Here is a 22194-nt window from a genome sequence, read left to right as displayed (position 1 = left end):
TTGTTTGATTCATTGTCAAGGTAGAGAGAGATCTTCCTCTACTGGCTCACTTCCCAAGTACCCGACAATCGGAACTACTCCAGGCTGATGCCAGGAGCCAAGAATTCAGTGTGGCTCTCCTACACGGGTGGCAGGGGCCCAAGCACTGAGCTGTCACTGCTGCCTTCCAGGGTGTGTGCGAACCAGAGAGCTGGCGTTGGGAGCCTCGTCCTGCCGTGTGGCAAGTGGGCATCCCCAGCCCTGTGGTGAATTGTTGCGGACATTTTTGTTGAACGTCACTCTCACGGCAGGTCGCCGAGCAGATCTGACCGCAGTGCCGGTTCTCCTGGGCTGAGTCACTGTCGTACCTTTGTTCTTGGGGGCTGCACTCCTCTCCTGCGTCTCCTCATGCTTCTGTTTGTGGAAAAGATCCAGGCTGGGCCGGGCTGGACCGGGCTGGACGGGGCGTCTGTCAGCTAGGTTCACTGCTGAACCCAGCGCTGTCTTCACACAGTCCCCGGAGAAGGCGTCCATGGACAGCTTCCCCCAGCATCATGGCACTGCACGAGGGTGTGGCTTTATGAAGTGCTGGTTCCGTGGGGTGCAGGGCAGGAAAGGAGGATGCGGGGGAGCAAGTTCACCTTGGCCATCTCCGAGTAGTGTGGGACACCCTAACAGGTGTCCTGAGGGTCTGCCATTTGGCCTTGACCCTGGCGCCCGGGCCCTTGCCCACGTCCAGCATACATCCTGATGTCTCCTACACTCCATCCCCACCCCAGGTGGGGCCTGATGGAGGTAGGTTCCAGGGGAGAGCAGGTGACAACGTGTGCCAGGGAGCGGTTAAATCTGAATGCCCGTTTGGGGAAGTAACGGCCCTTTCTCAGGAAGTCGAGACTGGCGGAAGACCATGGGCAGTTTCTGCCGGGTGACCTCAGTGAAGGATCTGACGCCTCCTGAATTCTACCCCAGGGCATACTGGACTTTGAGAAGGAGGAGCCAAATATTTGTCTCCATGGCAACAGAAATCCAGAGGGCCCCTGGAGCTTGTGAAAATCCAGCCGGCTGCTTGGTTAGCTTCCTGTGCTGTGATGGCTCCCACTCAGTCTGCAAACCACCTTGACCCACCAAGACCAACTGGGACAGATTCTTGGCACATCAGCCTCTGGTCATCACGTGACACCACAGCCGTGGTTAGTCCACCTGTCTGATCCCCTTGGGAAGGGGCTTGCGCTATTAGATCCCTGTAGCAACCCTGCACTTCTGTGGGAATCAACATGCTTTGTTCACACGGGTTGCAGACAGGCAGGCCCAGAGCACAGGTGAGGCTGAGGAAGGACCTGGGGTCACATGCCTGCCTGAAGAGGCACCAGGATGAGCCGCGGCCTCCACGAGGTCCACTGCCCAAAGGTGCTGCGCTAACCAGGTCAGGTGTGTTTTATTACCTAATCCGTGCTGCTCCGTGTTTGAGTTGCGATTCTTATCGCTGGTTTCTAGGAAAGGGCGGGTAATCCAGCAAGGCTTTGCAGAACAGTTTACACCCTGAAGCCCAGGCAGGCCTTCACGGGGCACGAGGAGTTTTTTTGGGGGGCCCCCGTTGGCAAGTGTGGGAGGCTGGGACAATCTCAGGTGCACCTGACACTTGGGCCCTGCCCTGTGGGAGTGGCCTCTGGCAGCCCTGGGGGTGAGGAAGAGCTTCTACAAGGGGGTAGGTGGGCTGAGGTGTTCCCAGGGCACAGTGGGTAAGAGTGAGGTGTCCGTGCCTGGCGTCACCTCTGCTCACCTGGCTGAGGGCTTGGAAGGTATTTTCATCTTCCGGAGCCTCAGTTTCCTCATCAGTGAAATTGGCTGATGTCATGGCCACCTCGTGGGGCAGCTGTGAGAACTGAGTCACTGAGGCCCAGCACCTGCAGGTGTGGGGCTGCTGTCCCTGTAAGTGACCCACAGAGTCCCTGTCCTGGAAAGCAGCAGGTTCCTGGTTTGGTTCATCTGAGGTGGAGGCGGAGACGCTGGGGCCAGCACCCCTGATCTCTAGCACCCCAAGCCTCTTGGTGGAGATGTCTCCCAAGTCCCAGCCCTCTCCCTCTCCCTGCCAAGCCTCCAGGAGGTGTTGGCTGCCTGCTCAGTAGCTGGCCTGAACTGCAGCAGATTTGCTGCCAACAAACGATCAGGTGCAGGGGCCCTGGTAGGCTGTGCAGGTCATCGCTACGCCTTAGGAGGTGGTTAGGAGGTCCTGGGCGCCTGCTTTGCCCCAAGGCTCTGGCAGTCTGTGCTGACTGCCAGGGCCCTTGCTAGGTGCAGGTGTCCGTCGAGGCTCCTCCCATGACAGTGGCCTGGCATTTGTGCAGGAGCACTCTGGCCCTCAGGGCCTTTGGATGGCAGGAGTGCCCTTCCCTGTTGACTTGCAGCCAAGTGGAAGGCTTGTGACCCCTGGTTCATTGACCCAAACCCCTTTCCACCCCCTCTAACTGGGACTGTTCCCTCCAGCACCTAGTGAAAGCCCCTAGCCTGCCTTCCCCAGGTTGGGTGGGTGGCAGCCAGGCTCAGGAAACCGTGTGCGCTCTGCAGCACGGATGGAGTGTGCTTTGAGTGGGAGGGGGTGAGACAGCGACAGGGAGTGTCAGCCTGGTCCTTTGCAGAGCTGCCGTGCCTGCCCACGTGGTCACGTCTGCCAGCCACAGCCAGCCTGGACATTCCCCGTCTGTGCAGTGTGTTGGGGGCGGGATTTGAGCAGGTAATTTGCAGCACTGGAACCCTCCTGGCTGTTTCCCTATCCTGCCAGCTGTTGATCCAGGATGGATTTGGTGATGGGGAGAAAGCTAGGCTCCCTGCTACAGCCGAGCTTGCAGACCCTGGCCAACTTTGGAAGCATGGTTTAGAGCTCTGGGTCTCACCCCCCTCCCATGCCTCCAGAGCTGCATAGAGGGGACTTGTATTGCTGTCTGTGCAGGCACCAAAGCCACACCATGCCGGCGCCTCATTCCCTTTGCTTCCGTGGGGCCTCTGGGGTGGGTGTCTTGCTGGGGTGAGAGGTGGGTGTGACTGCCCAGCATGACCATGTCCCAAGTCCCCAAGCCTGCGAGTCCCACAAGCCTGCGTTGTCCCATCAGCATCCTGAGCAGTGGTGTCTGTCGCCCTATCCTGCGTTGAGATGGCCTCTTTGGGAAGGTGTGTGGGGCGTGTCCCATGGGGAGTATATAGGGCAGCCAGAGCGGGTGTTGGACGAGGCGTCCCGAGTGGTCCTGGTCTGGAACTGTGCTTAGCCCCCAGCCTTCTGGGACCAGGATGGGATTTGTCCCCCCTCCCCCTGTTTCTGTTGTGATGTAAATTATCTAAAGGGACGGGGTGTGGCCAGTAAGATAGGGGCCACTCACAGGTAGACATCAATGTGGCCATGACCCTGGGCTACTCAGAGAGTGCAGGGAGGCCAGGCTGCCCTCTCCGTGGGGTCTGGCCCCAAACCACACGTGTCTGGTGTTCTACGTGACGTCCCCGCTGCCTGTTGTTCCATCTCCTAGGGACACGGTGGGGTTGGTACGAGACCGCGTGGGGTGTGCGCGTGGGCTGTCTACAGCCGAGCTGCCACCTCAGGCCTCTTGAACGCCAAGGAGGTCCAGTTGCAGCACCCGTGTTGTCCCTTTCAGAGGTGACTCCCACAAGTAGGTGACAGGACCTCCAATCTCCACCACATTTTCTGATCCTGGCTTTTCAGATCCAGCGTGGTCTTCTGGACTCAGCAGTGCACCTATGATGTCATTGAGCGTGTTACTGTCACCTTAAGCGACTTGATTGTACGCAGTAACCCCCTGCCAGGCACTGCAGAGCACATGTGGGAGCCCTGCTCTTCCTTGGGGGTGGAGGAGGATCCGACCACATCTACTGACACCCCTTGGTGACCCAGGGACCTGGCTGCAAGTCGAGCAGTGTGGCTCCCTGCAGACTGGCCTGAGCACGGCCCCACAACTCTAGCAGGTGGCTCTGGTCTCCTCCCGCAGGGTGTGGGTGAGGTGTTGCCTGGCTGTCTAGGTAGAAAACTCAGTCAGTGCACTTTGGAAGCTGTGGGTCACATGCTTCCTCTCCACTCACCCCATTATGTTGTTTCTCATATTTGAGCAGTTCCCTAGATTTAATTTATTTGGGGGATTCTGTTGATGGTGGGAATCCCTTAAGAGGAGCCGTAAGGGTTGACATGTAGCCATTCTTTGGCCAGACATTCATGGGAAGCGTCTGTTTGCTGGGCCCCCCTGATAGGGGCAGCCATAACCAGACAGGGAGGAGCCTGCCTTCCCAGGGCTGCGCTCTGCCTGGCCCAGATGACCACCAGGTGAACTAGATGCAGCACTGGCATCCTGGGCACATAAGATTGAGCAGTTCACCTGGAAACAACTCTAGGCATGGCCTCCCTAAGTGATGGCCACAGCGATGAGCCCACAGGACAGCAGCCAGCCTTTTGTGCGGGAAGGGCCGAGAGCACCACGGGAAGGAGGAGGCAGTGGCATGAGTGTTGGCTGCTGGGTAAGGCAGGCTGCATGCTGAGTACTGACACTGATTCCCCGAGCCTCCAGTTCTATTAGCAGGGCCTCCAGTGTTTAACACCGTATAGCCTCAACTCTGACAGATGGCGCAAGAACTGATGAGGGGTCAGTGGTTAAGTAGGTTTGTGAGTGGATGGATGAGGAAATTGATGGATGGGTAACTGGACAGGTGGGTAGGTTGAAAGATTGATAGTTGGGCTAATGAATATGTAATTGAATGGATGGGTGAGGGGTGGATGGATGATCGGATGGATAGGTAAATGGGTAGATAGATGGGTGGGTAGGTGGGTGGGTGGATGGATGGGTATGTGGGTGATGGATTGGTGGGTGGATGGGTAGTTAGGATGTTAGGAAACTGAAATAAGAATAGAAGGAAAGCAGGAGCAGTAGAGAACCTTCAAGACTTCAGTGAGGTTCAAGAGTGGGAGTCTGAGGACTCACTGACACCCAGGATGAAAAGACTTAGTATGGGGGAGACAGTCCTGGTGTTTGGGGGTGACTAGAGGGCAAGGGGTGGATCCAGGAAGCACTGGTGGGGAGGGGAGTGGATTCCCATGTTTTAAGAGATGACCTGGTAAAGGGGGATTGAGACCAAGAGGGATGGCCATGGCCAAGCGAGGCAGGTGGACACCAGAGCAGGTGTTTGTGTAGCCCGGGGACCTGGCTGGGAGGGACAGGAACTGAGGCTGTTGTTGGTAGGCTATGGTGGGGGCCTTGAGTCTGCTGAGTCAGGCAGTGTGTGGCTGAGAGTGTGAGCTGAGGGCCTGGGCCTGCGATGAGAGCCTCACCATGCCTTCTGTGAGGAAGGAAGGACTGGGGGCTGGAGGAGAACATGGTGTTGTGTGGAGCTCTGTTGGACTTCTCTGGATGAGATCGTGTTGTGTTTTGATGTAAATAACCACGACAGCCTGGCGCTTGTGAGGGGTGCAGAGCAAACCCTCCTAAAGGGACAGGGTATACCATCGACAGTGTCTGCCAGTTGCTCGCGGTAGGTCAGAAACGGGCGTGCAGCCGCACTGTGAGCTCCCTGTGGGTCCTGAGCTGCTGTGGCTCACCACCCTGCCTGCCCCTGGGCCTGGGTTGAGAATGCCCTTTTCCACGAGGATTCTGGGACCTGCCAGGTTCAGAGAATCGCTGCCCATGCCATACTGCTGGGTTCAGTCCTGTGCTGCTGGGCACTTGCCTCCTAACTCTGGAGGTGCCCTCTCGTGCTGCCCTTGAGCCCTGCCAGGGCAGGTGTCACATCTCAGCCTCCTATATGTCCCAGGACTCAGCCAGAGTGTGCCCACAAGCCCCGGAAAGGTGTCACTCCCACACCGTTTTCAGTGGGGTGTAACTCAACATCATAGCATGGCAGCATGAATTTCAGGTGGCTGAGTCTGCCCAGTGCATGGTAGCCATGTGTCCCTGTGTGATGCCCTAGCCACTGCACAGGCTGTGGCAGCTCTGCAGGGGACACAAGCCTCAGAACCCAGAGAGCTGTGATGTGAGTGGGGCAGTGCTCAGCCGTGGTGTGCACATGGGTGTGGGCAGGTTTCATGCCGGCAGTGCTCTCCAGACGCCTTGGGGTGCCCAGGTGGCAGGGCTCAGCGCCTGGCCTGTCACTCCTGCTGTGAGATTCCCTGGTTCTCTCCCAGCATTCCTTCTTCTGCCGGCTGACGGAAGACAAGAAGTCAGAGAGGTTCTTCAAGGTCTTCTATGACCGGATGAAAGTGGCCCAGCAGGAGATCAAGGCGACCGTGACGGTGAACACCAGTGACCTGGGGAACAAGAAGAAGGATGACGAGGTGGACAGGGATGCCCCGGCTCGCAAGAAAGGTGAGGGCTCTTGCGTGGTCTCCAGATCCCCAGGCCGCGGGAGGAGGAAGACCTCCCTTCATGGCACAGAGCTCGCCAAGCCTGTGGTGCTAAGTGGCTGCACCCTGTTCTGGCCCAAGCTGAAAGGGCCACCAGTTATCTCATCCTGTGACTTCCGTTTCATGTGGAGGAAGCTGGCCCTGGTCAGGTGACCTCCCCATGCCATGGGAAGTACGTGGGAGTTGCCAGAGCTTCCAAGCGCTCTCCGTGGTCTCCCACGGCTGAGGGCATGGCCAGTCTGACGGGCCTTGGCGGACCCAACCGACAGTGGGTGACAGCACTCATGGTGTTGTGACACTCGGAGCCCCCTGTGGCTCCTCAGCCACAGCCCAGGGACCTCTGGAAGCTTCCTTGTTACAGGGTCTGTGCTGGGGTTCTCCACATTGCACGTGAACTCTGTCCCCAGCCCAGACTGTCTCCAGGCAACGCCACTGTCTCTGGTGGGCTTGGAGGAAATCACCGCTGGTCCAGGAGAAAGAGGGAGAGCCGTGCCCCACATGGGAGGTACTGCCCGCGGCGAGCCACCCGCGCAGGCAGAGGTGTTGTCCCCTTGGCCAGCATGGGCTTGTTTGGGACCTGGTGTGAGGGCCCAGCGAGCCTCAAACGCTCACCGTAAGCCATCATCACCTCCTGGGGGCATTGTGAATGATGAGTCGGGTATCGCCAACCAGGCCTGGTTTGTGGTCTCGCAGTACTCACTTAGGAAGGAGTTAATCAGGAGTGTTTCCTGATGTGATTAGTGGGAATGAAGCCTTTGGGGGATTTTCTTGAGGCCAGACCTACCTGTCCCATTGCACAGATGAGGAAGCTGAGCCCCGGAGCCTTAGCCCCGTGAGCTGAAGGAGCTGTGTGCAGTGGTTTCCTGTAAAGCGAGTGCAGACTGAGATCGGTGTTAACTGGGAGCAAAGTGACTGCAGTTGACCCCGCACGTTAGTGCTGGGCTGAGACTGAGGGAGGTGGCTCCCTGCCCTCCTTGTCCTTCTGGGCTCTCTAGTTGCTGACCGTCCTCCGGCAGGGTCCGACCCTCCCGAGGACACAGCCACACCTGCCCCCACCCCTGCACTCGTCTTACAGCCAAAGAGCCCTCCACGCAGATCACGGAGGAGGTGCGGGACCAGCTCCTGGAGGCGTCGGCTGCCACCAGGAAGGCCTTCTCCACGTTCAGGAGGGAGGCCGACCCTGACGACCACTACCAGCCTGGTGAGGGCGCCCAGGCCACGGCCGACAAGAGCAAGGACGAGCTGGAGATGAGCGCGGTCATCTCCATCATGCAGCCCATCCTCCGCTTCCTGCAGCTGCTGTGTGAAAACCACAACCGGGACCTGCAGGTGAGGCGGGCGGCCCTGGCCATGTGCCCTGCTGGGCAGCTCGAGGGTCCGTCCTTGTCCCCTGGGGCCAATTCTGTTGTATGCAAAGAAACTTCACAAAGTTCATGGATAACTGAATTAAAAAAAAAAAAATGTTTATTTTGGTGAAAAAAGTTTTGACATCTCTGCATACTGTTTCTGTAATACACATTTCCATGAAGTTGGTGGAGACCCTTGCAGATCTGCAAAACCTGTATAGGAGCTCACATGTGTGGGGGAACTTGTGCATGTATAGGAGCTCACATGTGTGGGGGAACTTGTGCATGTATAGGAACTCACATGTGTTGGGGAGCCTACACATGTGTTTTGTAGATCATGCACATGTGGGAGTTTGTGCACATGTATGGAAACTCACACATGCGTGGGAACTTGCACATGTGTGGGAGCTCACGCATGTGAGTGGCAGCTCGTCTCACAGTGCACCACTCTTCGGCGTCTGAGTTCTTGGTCATGGGTGGGAGGAGGGCCAGCTGCCCGGGTGCATTCAGTGGGTGAGACTGACAGACCCTGGGCCGTGGAGAGCTCCGATGACAACAGAATGGAATGGTGTCACCTGTGGGGGCTGGGCTGGGCTGGGCTGTCCTCTGAGCTGGGCTGTCCTCTGAGCTGGGCTGTCCTCTGAGCTGAGCTGTCCTCTGAGCTGGGCACACGACCATCTTCTCAGAGTTTCCCCTGTATGTGCGTGCGACACAGGCAGCTGCTCAGACCTTGGTGGACCAACTTCCCAGACATCTGGTGCTGTGCCTGGTGGTCCTCGTGGCCCAGCTCAGGCAGGCATAGGGGCCCCTGAGTGAGAGGGGCATGGCGGGCGCTGTGAGGCCATAGGCTCTGAGGGTCTCAGCTGGCCCAGTCTTTCTGCTCCCCCATAAGCATTCCTGCGCCACTCCGACGTGGTGCTTCTGCGCAGGCGCTGCAGCTACCTGGCATGGGGTCTGCAAAGCCCTCCCTGGCCTCTCTGGCCATCAGGTATCCACTCACTCCTCCTCCACCTTGGGGGAGGACCTGGCCAGTTGGATGATGTGTTGCGAGTTCAACTTGGTTACGTTACATGTGTTCGGGTCGTGCCATGAACGCACGAGTGTGTTCCTTTTACCAAGGTTCCTAGGGAAGTTTTTAATGACGACAGCTGCTTGGTGTGTGTGCAGAGGAAGCTGTGTCGCTCTGGACTGGAACCTGCCAGTCCGTTTCCTTCAGTGGGAGCTTTGGGTGGCTGTCACTTGCTGTTCACGTAGCTCTCTGCTTAACCCTGGGGCTGTCGTGTGTAGACACGTGGGGACGGGTGCCATGTCTCTCCTGATGCTGGTGTTCCTGACAGGCACTGGCCTCAGTGCTCAGAGCTCCAGATGCGAGTGGTTCCTAGGAGTGGGCAGGCACAGGTCACGGATGACACATGCCTCCTGGTGCAGTCCGTGTGGCCCTCTGGCACCAATGGCGGTGACTTCTCGCTGCTCTGAGAAGGGTGCTGGACTTTGACAAGCTGCTTGTCCCAACACTCTGCCTCAGGAGGCGGTTCAGCCCGCCCCTCCTTTCTCTCCTTGAGGAAGTGCCTTGCTGCAGCATCTCTTGTTAGCATCCTCCAACATCCTTGGAGAGACACCCACACGCTCACTCTCACCCCATGTCTCAGAGGTAGAAATGGCCGCATAGGTCCTCCTGCTCCCTCAAGGCTCTGGGCTGTGGCCCACTTGTCAGCCTTTCAGGAGTGAGCTGACCCCAGCCCAGAGCCCAGAGCACACGATCGTCCTTGTACCCCAGCCTCAGAGGGGCCACCTGCCTTAGTACTCTGCCCTGAGGAGAGAGCAGTGGCTGGGGTGGGGCACGATTCAGGAGTGAGTGGAGAAACAACCCCCCCGAGTCTCTTGGAGCCTGGGGTCTGCCCTGAAAAAGAAGCCGCTCTTCTGAAAAGCAGGTGCAGGCCCTCTGGCGAGCCAGCCAGAGTAGTGAGGCACCACGGCTGGCAAGACTAGTTGGTGACTCAGGGTTGGTGGGGCCATGCCGCCTGACCCAGCGGCCACCGCTTGCCAGCCAGCAGGCACAGTGAGTGACCACCCTCCTCCGCTCTACCTTTCCTCCCGCCTGGACACTGGCCACCTGCAGAACTTCCTCCGTTGCCAGAGCAACAAGACCAACTACAACCTGGTATGTGAGACACTGCAGTTCCTGGATTGCATCTGCGGCAGCACGACGGGCGGCCTTGGGCTCCTCGGCCTCTACATCAACGAGAAGAACGTGGCACTCATCAACCAGACCCTGGAAAGCTTGACCGAGTACTGCCAGGGCCCATGCCACGAGAACCAGGTACGTGTGCGTGGGCGGAGGCGCTGTGTCGGGCCCATTGCAGCAGAGCTCAGGCCGGCAGTCACGTGGCCTCTGTGCAGCCATTCTTGGCCTTCAGAAGCCAGCCTCAACCTGCTGCCTGGCTGTTCCAGTTTGCCTGGGTCTGATCTGGTTTCATTGTCCTCCAGAGAGAGAAGAGGGAAAGAGTTTTCATGCTCTCATTCACTCCCCATAGACTGCAATGGCCAGGGCTCAGTCAGTCCTAAGCCAGAAGCCAGGAGCTTCTTCCAGGTCTCCCACTGGGTTTAATAGCCTGGAACATGGTCCAATTTCTGCTGCTTTCTAAGGCACATTAGCAGGGAGCTGGGTTAGAAGGAGAACAGCCAGGACAGAAGTGGTCAGTTTTAGACCTGGTGGCCAGGGCAGGGCAGGTGGAGCTGCTGTGATCTTTGGGGAGCTGGGACCTTCAGCTGGGAGGGCCAGTGGCGGTTGAGAGCCTAGTCCCTGATGTTCCAAAGGCTGCTGGCTCCTGTCTGACCTCCGACCTGCTGTCCTCCTTGCGACCCTAGTGAGCAGGTGCTGTCAGCCTAGTTCACATGGAAAGAAGCAAAAAAAAAAAAAAAAAAAGGCTACGAATGACAGGCTCGGGGCCTTTACTCAGCATGTAAGTGACTTCCAGGTCTCCTCGGACATGCTTCCCCTGACAGCTCTGATAGGAGGAGTGGACCCAAGTGGACAGGACTGCCAGCGGGAGCGGGGCACTGATTCTGGTATCATGTGCATTCAACAGGAAATTGGCTTTGCAAGCTCCAACCTTAAGCAAAAGTATGAAAGATGAAAAACAAGTGATGTGGGTAGAAAGGAGCCTGGCTCTGAGGGACTGCCCAGCACCTGTGCACGATGTGACCCCGGGTTCCCTTAAGAGCAGCTGCCAGCAGCCCGCACCCTGCGGATGGGCCGTGAGCAGCTGATGCGTTCCAGTGCATGGGGACTTTCCTGCTGTTTACTGTTCATTCTGAAACCAGAGATGCTCATCTGGCTTGCATCTTTACCACTTTCTCACGGAAAATTTGCAGCTGTCCCCAGAGACGTGACTGGGAGTGGCGAGGCCGATGTTGAACTCGCCCCTCAGCCTGCTGGCCTGTGACGGGCGATTTATGACCATGTGTGTCCCTGTGTGTGTGTTTGCTCAGAACTGCATCGCCACCCACGAGTCCAATGGCATTGACATCATCACTGCCCTGATCCTCAATGACATCAACCCGCTGGGGAAGAAGAGGATGGACCTGGTGCTGGAGCTGAAGGCAAGTAGCAGGTGCAAGAGAGACTGCCACAGGTGCCCACAGTCGCCGGTGTGGCAAACTGGAACAGTAAAGATGGTTTTTGCTCAGTGAAATGCATGGTCCCAGTTGCGAGTCTTTGCCTCCCAGGCCAGGGTCCTGTAACACAGATCACGTGGGACCAAGTCATGTTTCCAGGCTGAAGACAGATTAAAATGACGTTCAGTAGCCAGAAGTCACAGGCAGAGGTGTGGTGCCAACTCCACCTGTTTGTGCCATTGGACGTGTCCTGCTCTGAGACAAAAGGGGCACTTGGAGGAAGGACCAGGGCACCTCTGCTGAGGAAGTCTGTCCCGTTGTCCCCTGTCACTGGACTGAGGGTCAGCAGCATCAGCTGAGCCTAAGGAAACATGCGCTGACTAGGAATGTGCCAACAGGCTCCACAGCCACCTATGAAGTGTGTGCAAGGGCTGAGGCCTGGAGGGGAGCAGCACACCGGACCTGCTAGTAATCCCCACAGTGACTTGCAGCTGGCAAGAGTAGTGGCCAGGGGTGTCTGCCCCTCTTGGGTGTGACAAGCTGGTTGGTTATCTACACCCAAGAGCCCCTGCCCTACAGGGCTTGCACAGGCTCCCTAGATAGCCCAGAGTCCATTGTAGGAAGCAAGCTTGCAGCCCAGGCCGGTGTCAAGTCCATCTCCCAGTGAGGCAGCCTTCCTGAGCTCGTGTCTGATGTAGCTGTTCCCACATGGGACACACTGCCATCTGGCCTGTGCCATGCACACGTGCAGGGCAGGAGAGGCAGGACCCACTGTGTGTCCACGGTGGAGGTGGTGACACCCCACAGGAGGCTGGCGCTGCTGGTTCTTCGGTTAGCGTTCAGCCATGAGTGAGGACACGTGGGACTTCATGCTTCGCTCTTTTTGTGCTTTTTACAAGTTATGGTTTGGACGTGAGCATTTCCTTTGGAAGTGACCTCTAGTTTGTTGCAGAGGCGTCTACCCTCTGGTGGCACAGCCCCCTGACCCAACTGTTGGGTCCCAGGCTTGGACTGGGAAGAGACACAGAAGCCTAGCAACCCCCAAGAGGAATGACAAGCCATCGCCAGTGTTGAGTCCTGCACAGGATGCATGAGTTCCCCTGGGTCTTGGACTGCCTGAGGTCAGGCCAGGAAGTCCAGGGTGTGGACGCCCGACCGCCACAGACGTCATGAGAAATGACGGCCTGACGGGTGGCCTTGCCCCTCTGGGTCACTGAAGACATTGTCAACTGTCCCCAGCCATGCTCACACTGGCCTCAGGGGAGCAGAGCAGGCAGCCAAGGGGGAACAAATGCCCCCTGCTGCCTGTCAGCTCAGCTGGAGAGGCTCAGTGACCACTGCAGGCCGCATCCACCTAGGGAAGTCACGGGTCTGCAGGGTTGGCACAAAGTGGCCAGTGCCCTCCTAGGCTCCACAGCCCCACCCAACCAGTTGTATATCCAGCGCATTTGGAAGAGAAATCTTGTCTGCATTGGCCCTGTGCTGGCAACTTTTTTCTTGGCATCATTCCCTGACTGTGGCCCTGGCTCACATAGCAGCTACATTGTATTAGATGATGTAGGTCTGCCGGAGGTGCTGTGAGGCTGTGGGCAGTGGCTAGGGGCAGCTGCCAGGCCAGTTCACACCGGGGACCCGGGCATCAGTGGATATGCCACCGCGGGGTAGAGACCAGTCCCGAGCTGATGGCATGGGATGCCCGCCCCCACGGGCCCTGGTGCTTCCCAGGGGCATAGCCATAGGCACACGTGTTTTGGCTCAGAAGTAGCTTGTTCTCACAGGGTGGCCCATGGGTAATGTGTCCCACCAGGCCCATGCGGCTCCAGTCTACCTTTGCTTTTCTTCCCCGATTAGAACAATGCGTCCAAGCTGCTCCTGGCCATCATGGAGAGCAGGCATGACAGCGAGAACGCCGAGCGGATCCTCTACAACATGCGGCCCAAGGAGCTGGTGAGTGGGTGACCCTTGGCTGGAGCCCCACGGTGCGTTCCCTCTGTGGCTATGCTGCCTTGAGTTCCCTGAACGTGTTCCTGAGTTGGACGTGTCATGAGGGCATTTAGCTCAGGCCCAGCCAGGGAGAGAAGGGAAGACCAGCATGGAAAGTGTGGCCAGCTCAGGGACAGACACCAGTCCTCCATTGGGAGAGAGGGCCAGGGAGCCCGGCCGGCAGTGGCTCACGCCGCTGGTCCACCTGTTTGGCTGTGTTGCCAGGGGCAGTCACCCGGCCCCGAGAGCTGGCAGGTGTAATATGAGGGGTGTGCAGCCCTCGCTGTCACTCCCGGCATTCATGAGAGCTTCTGGAATGGCTCCTGTCCTCCCTCGGCTGTGGCTGCAGAAGCCATGTCTCCTGGGCCTGCAGCCCAGGACCCAGAGGCACAGGCCTCAGGAGCTGGTGCTGGGAATTTGTAAAGTTATGATCCCATTTGCTGTGGAGGGGTGGCCATGCTGCGAGCTGTGACATCAGCCACTGTCAGCCACAGAGCCTCTAGGCAAGGTCAGAGCCATCTGTGGCCTTCCCTCCAGATAATAAACCCTAACCGACAGACTTCAGTGAGGGTACTAAGGCGTCCTGCCCCTGGTGACCTGAGTGTGCGCCTGGGCTGGGTAAAGTCCGTGTATGAATCACTTTAAATGACACACATGGCAGCCCGGGCTTCAATCTCCAAGGTGTGGGCAGGTGACCCTCAGCGGTGGGCACCCACGTCACAGGTGGCCCATGTGGCCAGGGGCTGTGGCTCTCAAGTAGGGCCAACAACTGGTGACCAGAAGCTGTCACTTGGCTCACAAGAGGAGCCCAAGGTTGCCTGGTGCCCAAATGGCCGGAAAGTTCTGATGTCGCGAACACGTGTATGATAAGTACGTGGCGCAGACCCACCCTGTGCAGTGTATTGTCTAATCGATTCGGTTCTGGAGGGATCTGACAGAAAACAGGCCCAGTGCATAAGGCTCTGTGTGCCTGGCTGTTTGAGGCCCCACCCTGTGCCAGCACAGGCGTGTGTGTGTGGCCTCGGGTGACGAGAGGCCAGAACATCTTCCAGTCATCAAAGAAAATGAATAATTTCCAGCACAACGTGGTGGGTAAAGGTACCTTCCTTCTTGGAGCCATCAGATCCCAGTGGTGCTTCTGATACACACCGGGGCACCACACCTGGTACAAAGGGAGGGATTTGTCCCTGAGCGGGACTCTCCCCACCCCTAGCCCCCAACCCCGCTCTGGGCTGCAGGGAGTGGGAATGAGAGGTCGGGGACCTATAGGACTCGGCCCTGAGCAGGCAGTGGGCCACAGGCCTGGGTTCTCGGGGCAGTCGGAGAAGGTCACTTGCCTGGCTGCTTGTGGTCACTGCCCAGCTTCTTGAGGTTCTCCCCAAGGATGGCCAAGCTGCAAGTGGGGTGGGTGGAAGGCGAGGCCAGCTTCCAGCCTGCTTTGGGGTCATGTTTGGTTTGTAGCCCCTGGAGCCTCTGCTGCCTGGTAAGATATGAGGTCTGAGCCAGCCCAGGAAGTCTAGGGGTGCAGGCAGAGTACAGGGTCTTCCCTCGTGCTGGTGGGGGTAGGGGGGAGGCTTGCAGTTACTCGTACCTGTGACCGTGTGGCAGAGCATTCTGAGTCAGGATGCTGCGCTGGGTGCTTCCTGCAGGTGGAGGTCATCAAGAAGGCCTACATGCAGGGCGAAGTGGAGTTTGAGGATGGAGAGAACGGCGAGGACGGGGCCGCCTCCCCGAGGAACGTGGGCCACAACATCTACATCCTGGCTCATCAGGTGCGGCCCTGGCTGGCTCTGCCCCAACACACACACACACACACACACACACACACACTGCCGAGCGGGGCACAGCGTCCTGGCTCATCAGGCTCTGCCCTCCCCAGTCCTGCCCTGCCCAGGCTCTGCCTTCCCCCGTGCCAAGCACTGTGCTGGAGGGGGCACTCACACTGCCTGTGCTCTGAGGAGGGGTGTAACGCAGTGTGTGGAGTGTGCCGGGACCTCTTTTGTTCCTGCACAGTGGTGGGGTCGCGGCCTTGGAGACCACCGTGCTTGTTGGAAGCATCCCCGGCCGAGTGGTGGCGCTCCAGGACCCTTGGCCATCACACTGATGCATGGGTAGTGTGTCCTTGGGCTTTGCTCTGCTGTGCCTTTGTGGGACACGGTGCTGCACTCTGCCTCGGCGTTCAAAGGCCTGGGGTTTTCAAGGTGCTTCCTCCTCCTGGGGCCAGTGTGCCTTGTACTTGATGGCGGTGTGGGCAGGTGCAAGCCCTGGTGGTTGGAGCTTCCAGGCCCTTCGCCTCCGTGTCACCCAAGGAGAAGCGTGAGGTCTGTGATGATGATGGTGTGGTAGCCCTGTGCTGTGTGTAGTCTGTAGGACTCAAGCCATCTTCAGGCGCACCTGTTACCTAGCCAGCGACCAGCTCAGAGTGTGCTTCTACATAGAGAACCCTGTCTCCCTCTGGGTGTGGCTAAACAAATCATGGGTGGCAGGACTACAGGGATCCTGCGTGTTCCACGCCTGCCCTCCAGGTTCCCAAAGTGGCCCCTGTGCAGGCCCCCTCACACAGAAGGCTGCTAATCCCTTGTGCCTTGGCCGGGGACTGGCGCATGTTCAGCGGTTTCCTTGTCCACGCGTGGAAGGGAGTGTGTGTTCCTGCTGGGGAGAGGCCTTGACTGCTGTGCTCTGCCCTGTGTTGCAGCTGGCTCGACACAACAAGGAGCTGCAGAGCATGCTGAAGCCTGGAGGCCAGGTGGACGGGGATGAGGCGCTGGAGTTTTACGCCAAGCACACGGCCCAGATAGAGGTGAGAGCAGAGCCGGGCTGCACACGGGCCTGTGCGAGACCTCCAGGGTGTGGCATCCCGTGCCAGGATGCGCGCTCCATTCAAGGCATGCTCCATGCCCCATTCAAGGTGTTGGCATGGCAGGCAAACGCCGAGCCGCTCATCACAGGGAAGGCCATTCATTACAGATGCTGCAGGGCCAGGGAACAGATGGGCGGCCCCAGGAGAGAGGCAGGTGTCACAGGGCCTGGCAGTGGGCTGCAGCACAAGTTCTGCCCCAAGAGGGCACAGTGGTGAGAGTAGCGGAGCATCCAGGAAGGAGTGCGTCATCCCTAGGTGAGGGGTGGAGCTGGAGCAAGGGGTGCCCGAGGAAGAGGGAGAGCTGTGGGGGCGCAGAGAGAGAGGTGGGCAGCCCGGAGCCTGTGCTGGCCAGCCTCCCTTCTCCTGCCCCTCCTCCCTGGGAGTAGCAAGGAGCTCCTGGAGAATGTTACAGTCAAAGCCAAAACAGTAATTCTGTGTCAGCCAAATAGTACTGTCTCCCACCTGCAAAGCAGAAGCTAACGTGGTACTGAGACGGGCTGGGTCATGTTGTCATCGCCAGTGTAGAGCAGAAATCCTGGTCTGGCCCACCTGGCCCCTGCGCCCAGAGGACATGGTTATTCACCTGAGTCATCTCTTGGCAGTACCCCCTCCCAGTCCAGCTGGGCTCTGGGCTATAAGGAATGATTTGCTCAAGTTCAGTGTCACAGTAGGCTCTGAGGGACTAGCAGGAGTGCCTGGCCAATAGGCCTGTGCGCCAAGGGGCATGTCTGGGAGTCCGTTCTGAGCCAGTGTATGAGATCCACAGCAGAGTACCTGACTCCTGTCGGCAGGTGTAAGAAGCTGTGCCAGCACGTGTGAGCACACGGTGTGTGTGTTGTAGGCCGTGCCAGCGTGTGTAAGCACACGATGTGTGTGTTGTAGGCTGTGCCAGCACGTGTGAGCACACAGTGTGTGTTGTGGGCCGTGCCAGCGCGTGTGAGCACACAGTGTGTGTTGTAGGCCGTGCCAGTGCGTGTGAGCACACAGTGTGTGTGTTGTAGGCCGTGCCAGCACGTGTGAGCACACAGTGTGTGTGTTGTAGGCCGTGCCAGCACGTGTGAGCACACAGTGTGTGTGTTGTAGGCCGTGCCAGCACGTGTGAGCACACGATGTGTGTTGTGGGCCGTGCCAGTGCGTGTGAGCACACAGTGTGTGTTGTGGGCCGTGCCAGTGCGTGTGAGCACACAGTGTGTGTATTGTAGGCCGTGCCAGTGTGTGTGAGCACACGGGGTGTGTGTGTGTAGGCTGTAGGAGTACATGATGTATATTTCATCGGTCTCCAGCAACAGCTGCCGACCCCCGTGCGTGGGCCACTGCCACTCCTACAAGGCCCTGTGCTCTGGCTCCTGGCCCTGTGTGGACCCCTGCATGAGTCTGGGAATGCCCCTGTGGGTGATACTGCTCTGTGTTGGTGTTTATTGTCTCTCAAACAAAAACTAACTTCTAAGGTTTTTTTGGCTTTTGAAAAGAGGTGAGAGAATACTCCTACACAGGTACTGGGCCCGTGCGCTGTGTTGGCCCACGTGGCACAGGGCCCCGAGGCTCACAGAGGAGTTCCCTCTGTCCCATCTTGCACAGCGAGTGCACGCCAGCCGCTAGGCAGCTCGGTGACGGCGCACTTGCCCTGGCCCCCTCCTTGCCCCAGATCGTGCGACTGGACCGGACCATGGAGCAGATCGTGTTCCCCGTGCCCAGCATCTGTGAGTTCTTGACCAAGGAGTCCAAGCTGCGCGTCTACTACACCACCGAGAGGGACGAGCAGGGCAGCAAGATCAATGACTTCTTCCTGCGCTCCGAGGACCTCTTCAACGAGATGAACTGGCAGAAGAAGCTGCGAGGTAGGCGGGCTCTGAGGCCGGGGCAGCAGCCCTGGGCGCACCCAGCTCACCAACTCCTCACGCCTCTCGGGGGTGTCTTGAGAACACTGGGCCATGGCCAGCCCCGTGTCTGGCATCTGCCCGAGCTCTTGCCTGTCTCAGAGGCCCAGGTGCAGTGCCCCACAGTCGGGGGTCCGCGACACCAGCCCTGGGTTCAGTGGCGACTCCAGCTCAGCTGTCGCTGTAAGCACGGGGACTCGGGCAGTAAGGAAGGTCACACCCCGCACCCCTTGCACTCCTGCTTCCGGGGGTTGGGTCACGCTGGAAGGAACCTTCTAGATGCTTGAACCCCCTCACCAGGGTACTGTGTTGGTGTGGCCGAGGGAGGTGACCCTGAACTCGGGTCTCCCCACCTCCTGACAGCTAGCTGCTTTGCCCTGCCCACATCTGATGCTGATGGGATTGGTTAACTCTTAGAACGGTACTGCGAAAAGCATTGGTGATGAGTGCGTCTTACAGCTGCTCCAAATGCCTTAGGACTCAACACAAAGCTTTTGCCCTTGGAAGGGAGACCCTTGCCCACCCCTCTTCCTGGGAGAGGAGCTCACCTTGGGCTCGGGGTGGCTGTGCGCTGGTTCTGGGCCCTGGCTGGGATTTCACTGCTCCTGGGCTCTCGCCTGGCAGGTGGGGACCCGAGGTGACGCACCGGGAAGGAGGGTGGCTCCAGGAGAACCCGTTCGTTGCTCCTGGACCCACGCCGCCTCACTGCTGGTGCCTTCACTCACTGCAAGCTTTGTGTTGCGATGAAGCTAAGCCCAGCCGAAGTCGTCAGCTAGGGGATTTTAATTGGCCTCAAAGCTGTCTGCTGGTAAAAGGGAAATTGAAAATAACAGAATTAAACATTTGCATACTTGGGGAAGGGAGGGTATTCGTTGGCAGCGAGCTGTGTTTCTCACCCAGTAAGCAGTTGACTTCTCCACTGATCAGTCCGCCCGCAGGGCCTTCCTGCTTACTCTGGTAGCTGCTCTCCGTTCTCCCCGTTGAGCTCAGAGCCTTCCTCACCTTTCAACCTGTTGTGAGATCTCCGACAGCCTGGGCTCTGTTGCCAGGTGCTTTTGTGTGGAACATTCTGCTCCCTGCTCTGCCATGTGGGCACACACGCGTGCATACGTACCTCTGTGCTGCACACCCTCTTTCTTCCCCTCCAGCCCCTGTGACGCGAGCACTCGAGGCTAGAAAGCCAGAGGCTGCACGGGATAGCAGCAAGGCCAAGCTGCACATGTGGCAGCCTGCTTGCCCGTGGTCTCCATCACAGTTGTCACACTCACTGGGAGAGAGCTGGGAATTCCGTCTGCCCGGCCATGGGTGTCCTGAGCCGTCCCAAAGCCCTGGCAAGCCCAGCTCCCTTCTGATAAATGAGAGCCAGTCAAGAGCTGATGAGCCACCCAGGTTGTTGTCCCCTCTGTCCACCTGCTGTCCAGGCTGGTCCTGCTCCATCTCCCAGCAGTGATGTCAGAGGTGTGCTGACCCAGCGGGCTCTCAGTCCTTAGAAGGCAGGGCAGGTGGAGGTCAGCAGTGTGTGAGCCGCCATCCCTGACGCAGGCACAAACGTCAGCCCCCAGTGATGCTCACTGGGGCAGTGGGCAGGGCAGGCCAGGAGGACCACGAGGACATGCGGTGGTGCAGTCTGAGCTTGAGGCAGGGCTTCTGTTTGGCTTCAGGGCAGTCATGGACAGAGGTACCCGCCCATCCCAGGGCTTGGAAGCTGAAGTCGGTACAGGTGGGGCCGTGTGCTCTGAGGGTCCGACCTTCGCTGGCCTCTTCAGACACCTGCCTGCGCCCTCAGCCCCAGCCAGGCTCAGGGAGGCTTTGTCATGTTTCCCCCACCTCTCTGGCTGCCACCTCCCTCCTGGACTCATGAGGACCCTGTCATTCCAGCAGCACTTCCCAGGAAACCCAGGCCGGGACCTCACGTTCAGATCCTGGGTTGTACCCCATACACACGTGCAGTTACGCATTCAGAGGCTCTGGGGCAGGGAAGTGGACGTCGGGGCGGCATGGTGAGGGTGGGGACATTATTTTGGCTGTTGTAGAGTGTATTTTCATGACTTTCTGTCACTTAGTAACAGAACCTACTGGATTAAAATAAGCAGTGCTGCCTCATGGCTCGCAGGGCTTGGGAAGTGGGAGCTGGCTCAGCTGGTGGCTTCCATCTTTCGGCCACGTGTCAGCCAGCACTGCCCCCGTAAGGCTCACATGGAGGGTGCACAGCATAGCGCTGTCTTGGGGCGTCTGGCAAGGATGACTGGGGAGCAGGGACTTGAGGCTTGGCTGTGGCAGCAGAAGCAGGGGAGGATTGTGGGGGCGTGTCTCTAAGTGCCCACCAAGGGAGCACGTGGGGGCTGCCAGCTGCAGGTGTGTAGGCAGGCAGCAGAGTCACCACGGCGGATTAAGAGCTTGCCCCTGCTGCACCTGCTGAAGGCCAGCTGAGGGGAGGAGGGTGCCAGCTGCTGCCTAAGTAGAGAGTAACCTGGGCAAAGGCTGTTGCCAAGCCCTGTGTGTGGTTAAGAGAGCTGATGGCAGCTGCTGAAGGTGTCCCCCTGGGAACACTCAGGTGCTGGGTACCCACCATCCCCCAGCCCACCTGGCTCTGTGGTTGATTGTCTATGGACCCCTTCTTTGGAGCCTCGGTGGGCGTTCCCACTGCCACACCCTTTGGGGGCCTCACCTTGCCTCATTTATGAAGGGGGGATTTTAATAGAGGATTGCTCGGAGTTCTGAGGTGTTGCTTTGGGGACATTATCAAATGCAAACGTGGTGCAGGAAATCCCCAGAGTTCTGCTAAGTGGGGCCGTGACTGTGCGTTGGCTGGATACTTTCTGGGGCTGGGCTTGCTTGGAGGTAGCAGTTTCGGCCCTGGTGCCGTCCTGTAGTTTGGTGATGACTTCCCAGGATAAAGAAAGATGGGACAGCCGCAGCCTCACGCTCAGGCTTCTGTCTGGAGGGGCATGGGGGTGAGGCTGCCACTCACACGGTGACTCCTGTCCCTCTGGTCCTTGAGCATGGGTGCAAGGTGCTGCTAAAGAAGGGCAGAGCGAGAGGGAAGCCCGGGACCCCCAAGCTGCTCAGTGGCCAGGCATGCCTGGCTCACCTGCAGGTAGCAGGAGGCTCAACAAGGCCTTCCTCTCCAACCTGCAGCTCGCCCTCCTGGTCTCCCAGGCCTCCAGGGAATGGTGCTGCCCCGAGGTCGGGAAGGGTGTTACAGTCTTGCTTTGAGGCCCCCCCACGGGTGGAGCTGTGTGAGCGGGAAGCAGCGCCAGGCCTGTGAGGGGCACAGCTGTGAAAAGTCCAGTGTCACATCCCACCCCCGCACCTCTGGAAGCCTGACTGAGTTCTCCAGCCCCTGGGCGTCTCCTTGGATCCTGGGGGATGCCAGGGAAGTGGGGTTTCAAAGCAGAACCCAGATGGACTCGACTCAAAGGCTGACCATGCTCACTGGGGCCTGAGGAACCAACCCCCGCCCCCCCCAAGTGCCTTCTTCCTTGACCTCATTCCCGATGCAACTTCTCTTCCAGTATTTTCTGCAGACAAAAGTGCCAAGTCTGCTGCACTCAAGTGTCCCCAGCGCTGGTCAAGGCTGGGAACACGAGTGGACTTGGGGTGGTGAGGGGTGGTTCTAGATGAGTTTTGGCACGGCCCTCACGCTGTGTGTCCCCACAGCCCAGCCCGTCCTGTACTGGGGTGGGGTGTGTGTAGGGGTGGTCTCAGCTGGCCCTCACGCTGTGTGTCCCCACAGCCCAGCCCGTCCTGTACTGGGGTGGGGTGTGTGTAGGGGTGGTCTCAGCTGGCCCTCACGCTGTGTGTCCCCACAGCCCAGCCCGTCCTGTACTGGTGTGCACGCAACATGTCCTTCTGGAGCAGCATCTCCTTCAACCTGGCCGTGCTCATGAACCTGCTGGTGGCGTTTTTCTACCCATTCAGAGGAGTGCGAGGAGGTACCCACTTCATGGTTTCCCATGGCAGGGGCGGGCTGGCTGCTGGAAGCCACAGGGAGGCTGGTGTGCTCATCTTGTTCCCAGTGCACCTGAATGTTGTGTCATTTTCTGTCCGATTGAGGCTGAGCTTCTTATCAGGCTGTTGTTTAGAAGCCTTGTCAGTTTCTTACTAGACTTGGTCTTTCACTTGTTATTTGTTGAACTCTTT

The 22194-nt window shown here is 58.5% G+C and overlaps 1 protein-coding gene across 2 annotated transcripts in view; it reads left to right on the top strand.

The window, feature by feature from the left end:
• Positions 1-22194, top strand: part of ITPR1 (inositol 1,4,5-trisphosphate receptor type 1) — a 219310-nt gene that overhangs the window by 165582 nt on the left and 31534 nt on the right. For both annotated transcript variants that reach the window (XM_058679216.1, XM_058679215.1), the window contains 9 exons: positions 6149-6329; positions 7443-7696; positions 9833-10033; positions 11206-11316; positions 13183-13278; positions 14964-15086; positions 16010-16114; positions 17820-18012; positions 21864-21986. In XM_058679216.1, coding sequence (XP_058535199.1) covers positions 6149-6329; positions 7443-7696; positions 9833-10033; positions 11206-11316; positions 13183-13278; positions 14964-15086; positions 16010-16114; positions 17820-18012; positions 21864-21986 — 1387 coding nt within the window. The remainder of the gene's footprint in view (positions 1-6148; positions 6330-7442; positions 7697-9832; positions 10034-11205; positions 11317-13182; positions 13279-14963; positions 15087-16009; positions 16115-17819; positions 18013-21863; positions 21987-22194) is intronic.

Source organism: Ochotona princeps, chromosome 21 (genome assembly GCF_030435755.1).
Source record: "Ochotona princeps isolate mOchPri1 chromosome 21, mOchPri1.hap1, whole genome shotgun sequence".
Taxonomy (NCBI): domain Eukaryota; kingdom Metazoa; phylum Chordata; class Mammalia; order Lagomorpha; family Ochotonidae; genus Ochotona; species Ochotona princeps.
Note: the sequence above shows the minus strand (reverse complement) of the source record. Positions and strands in the feature narration are given on the sequence as shown.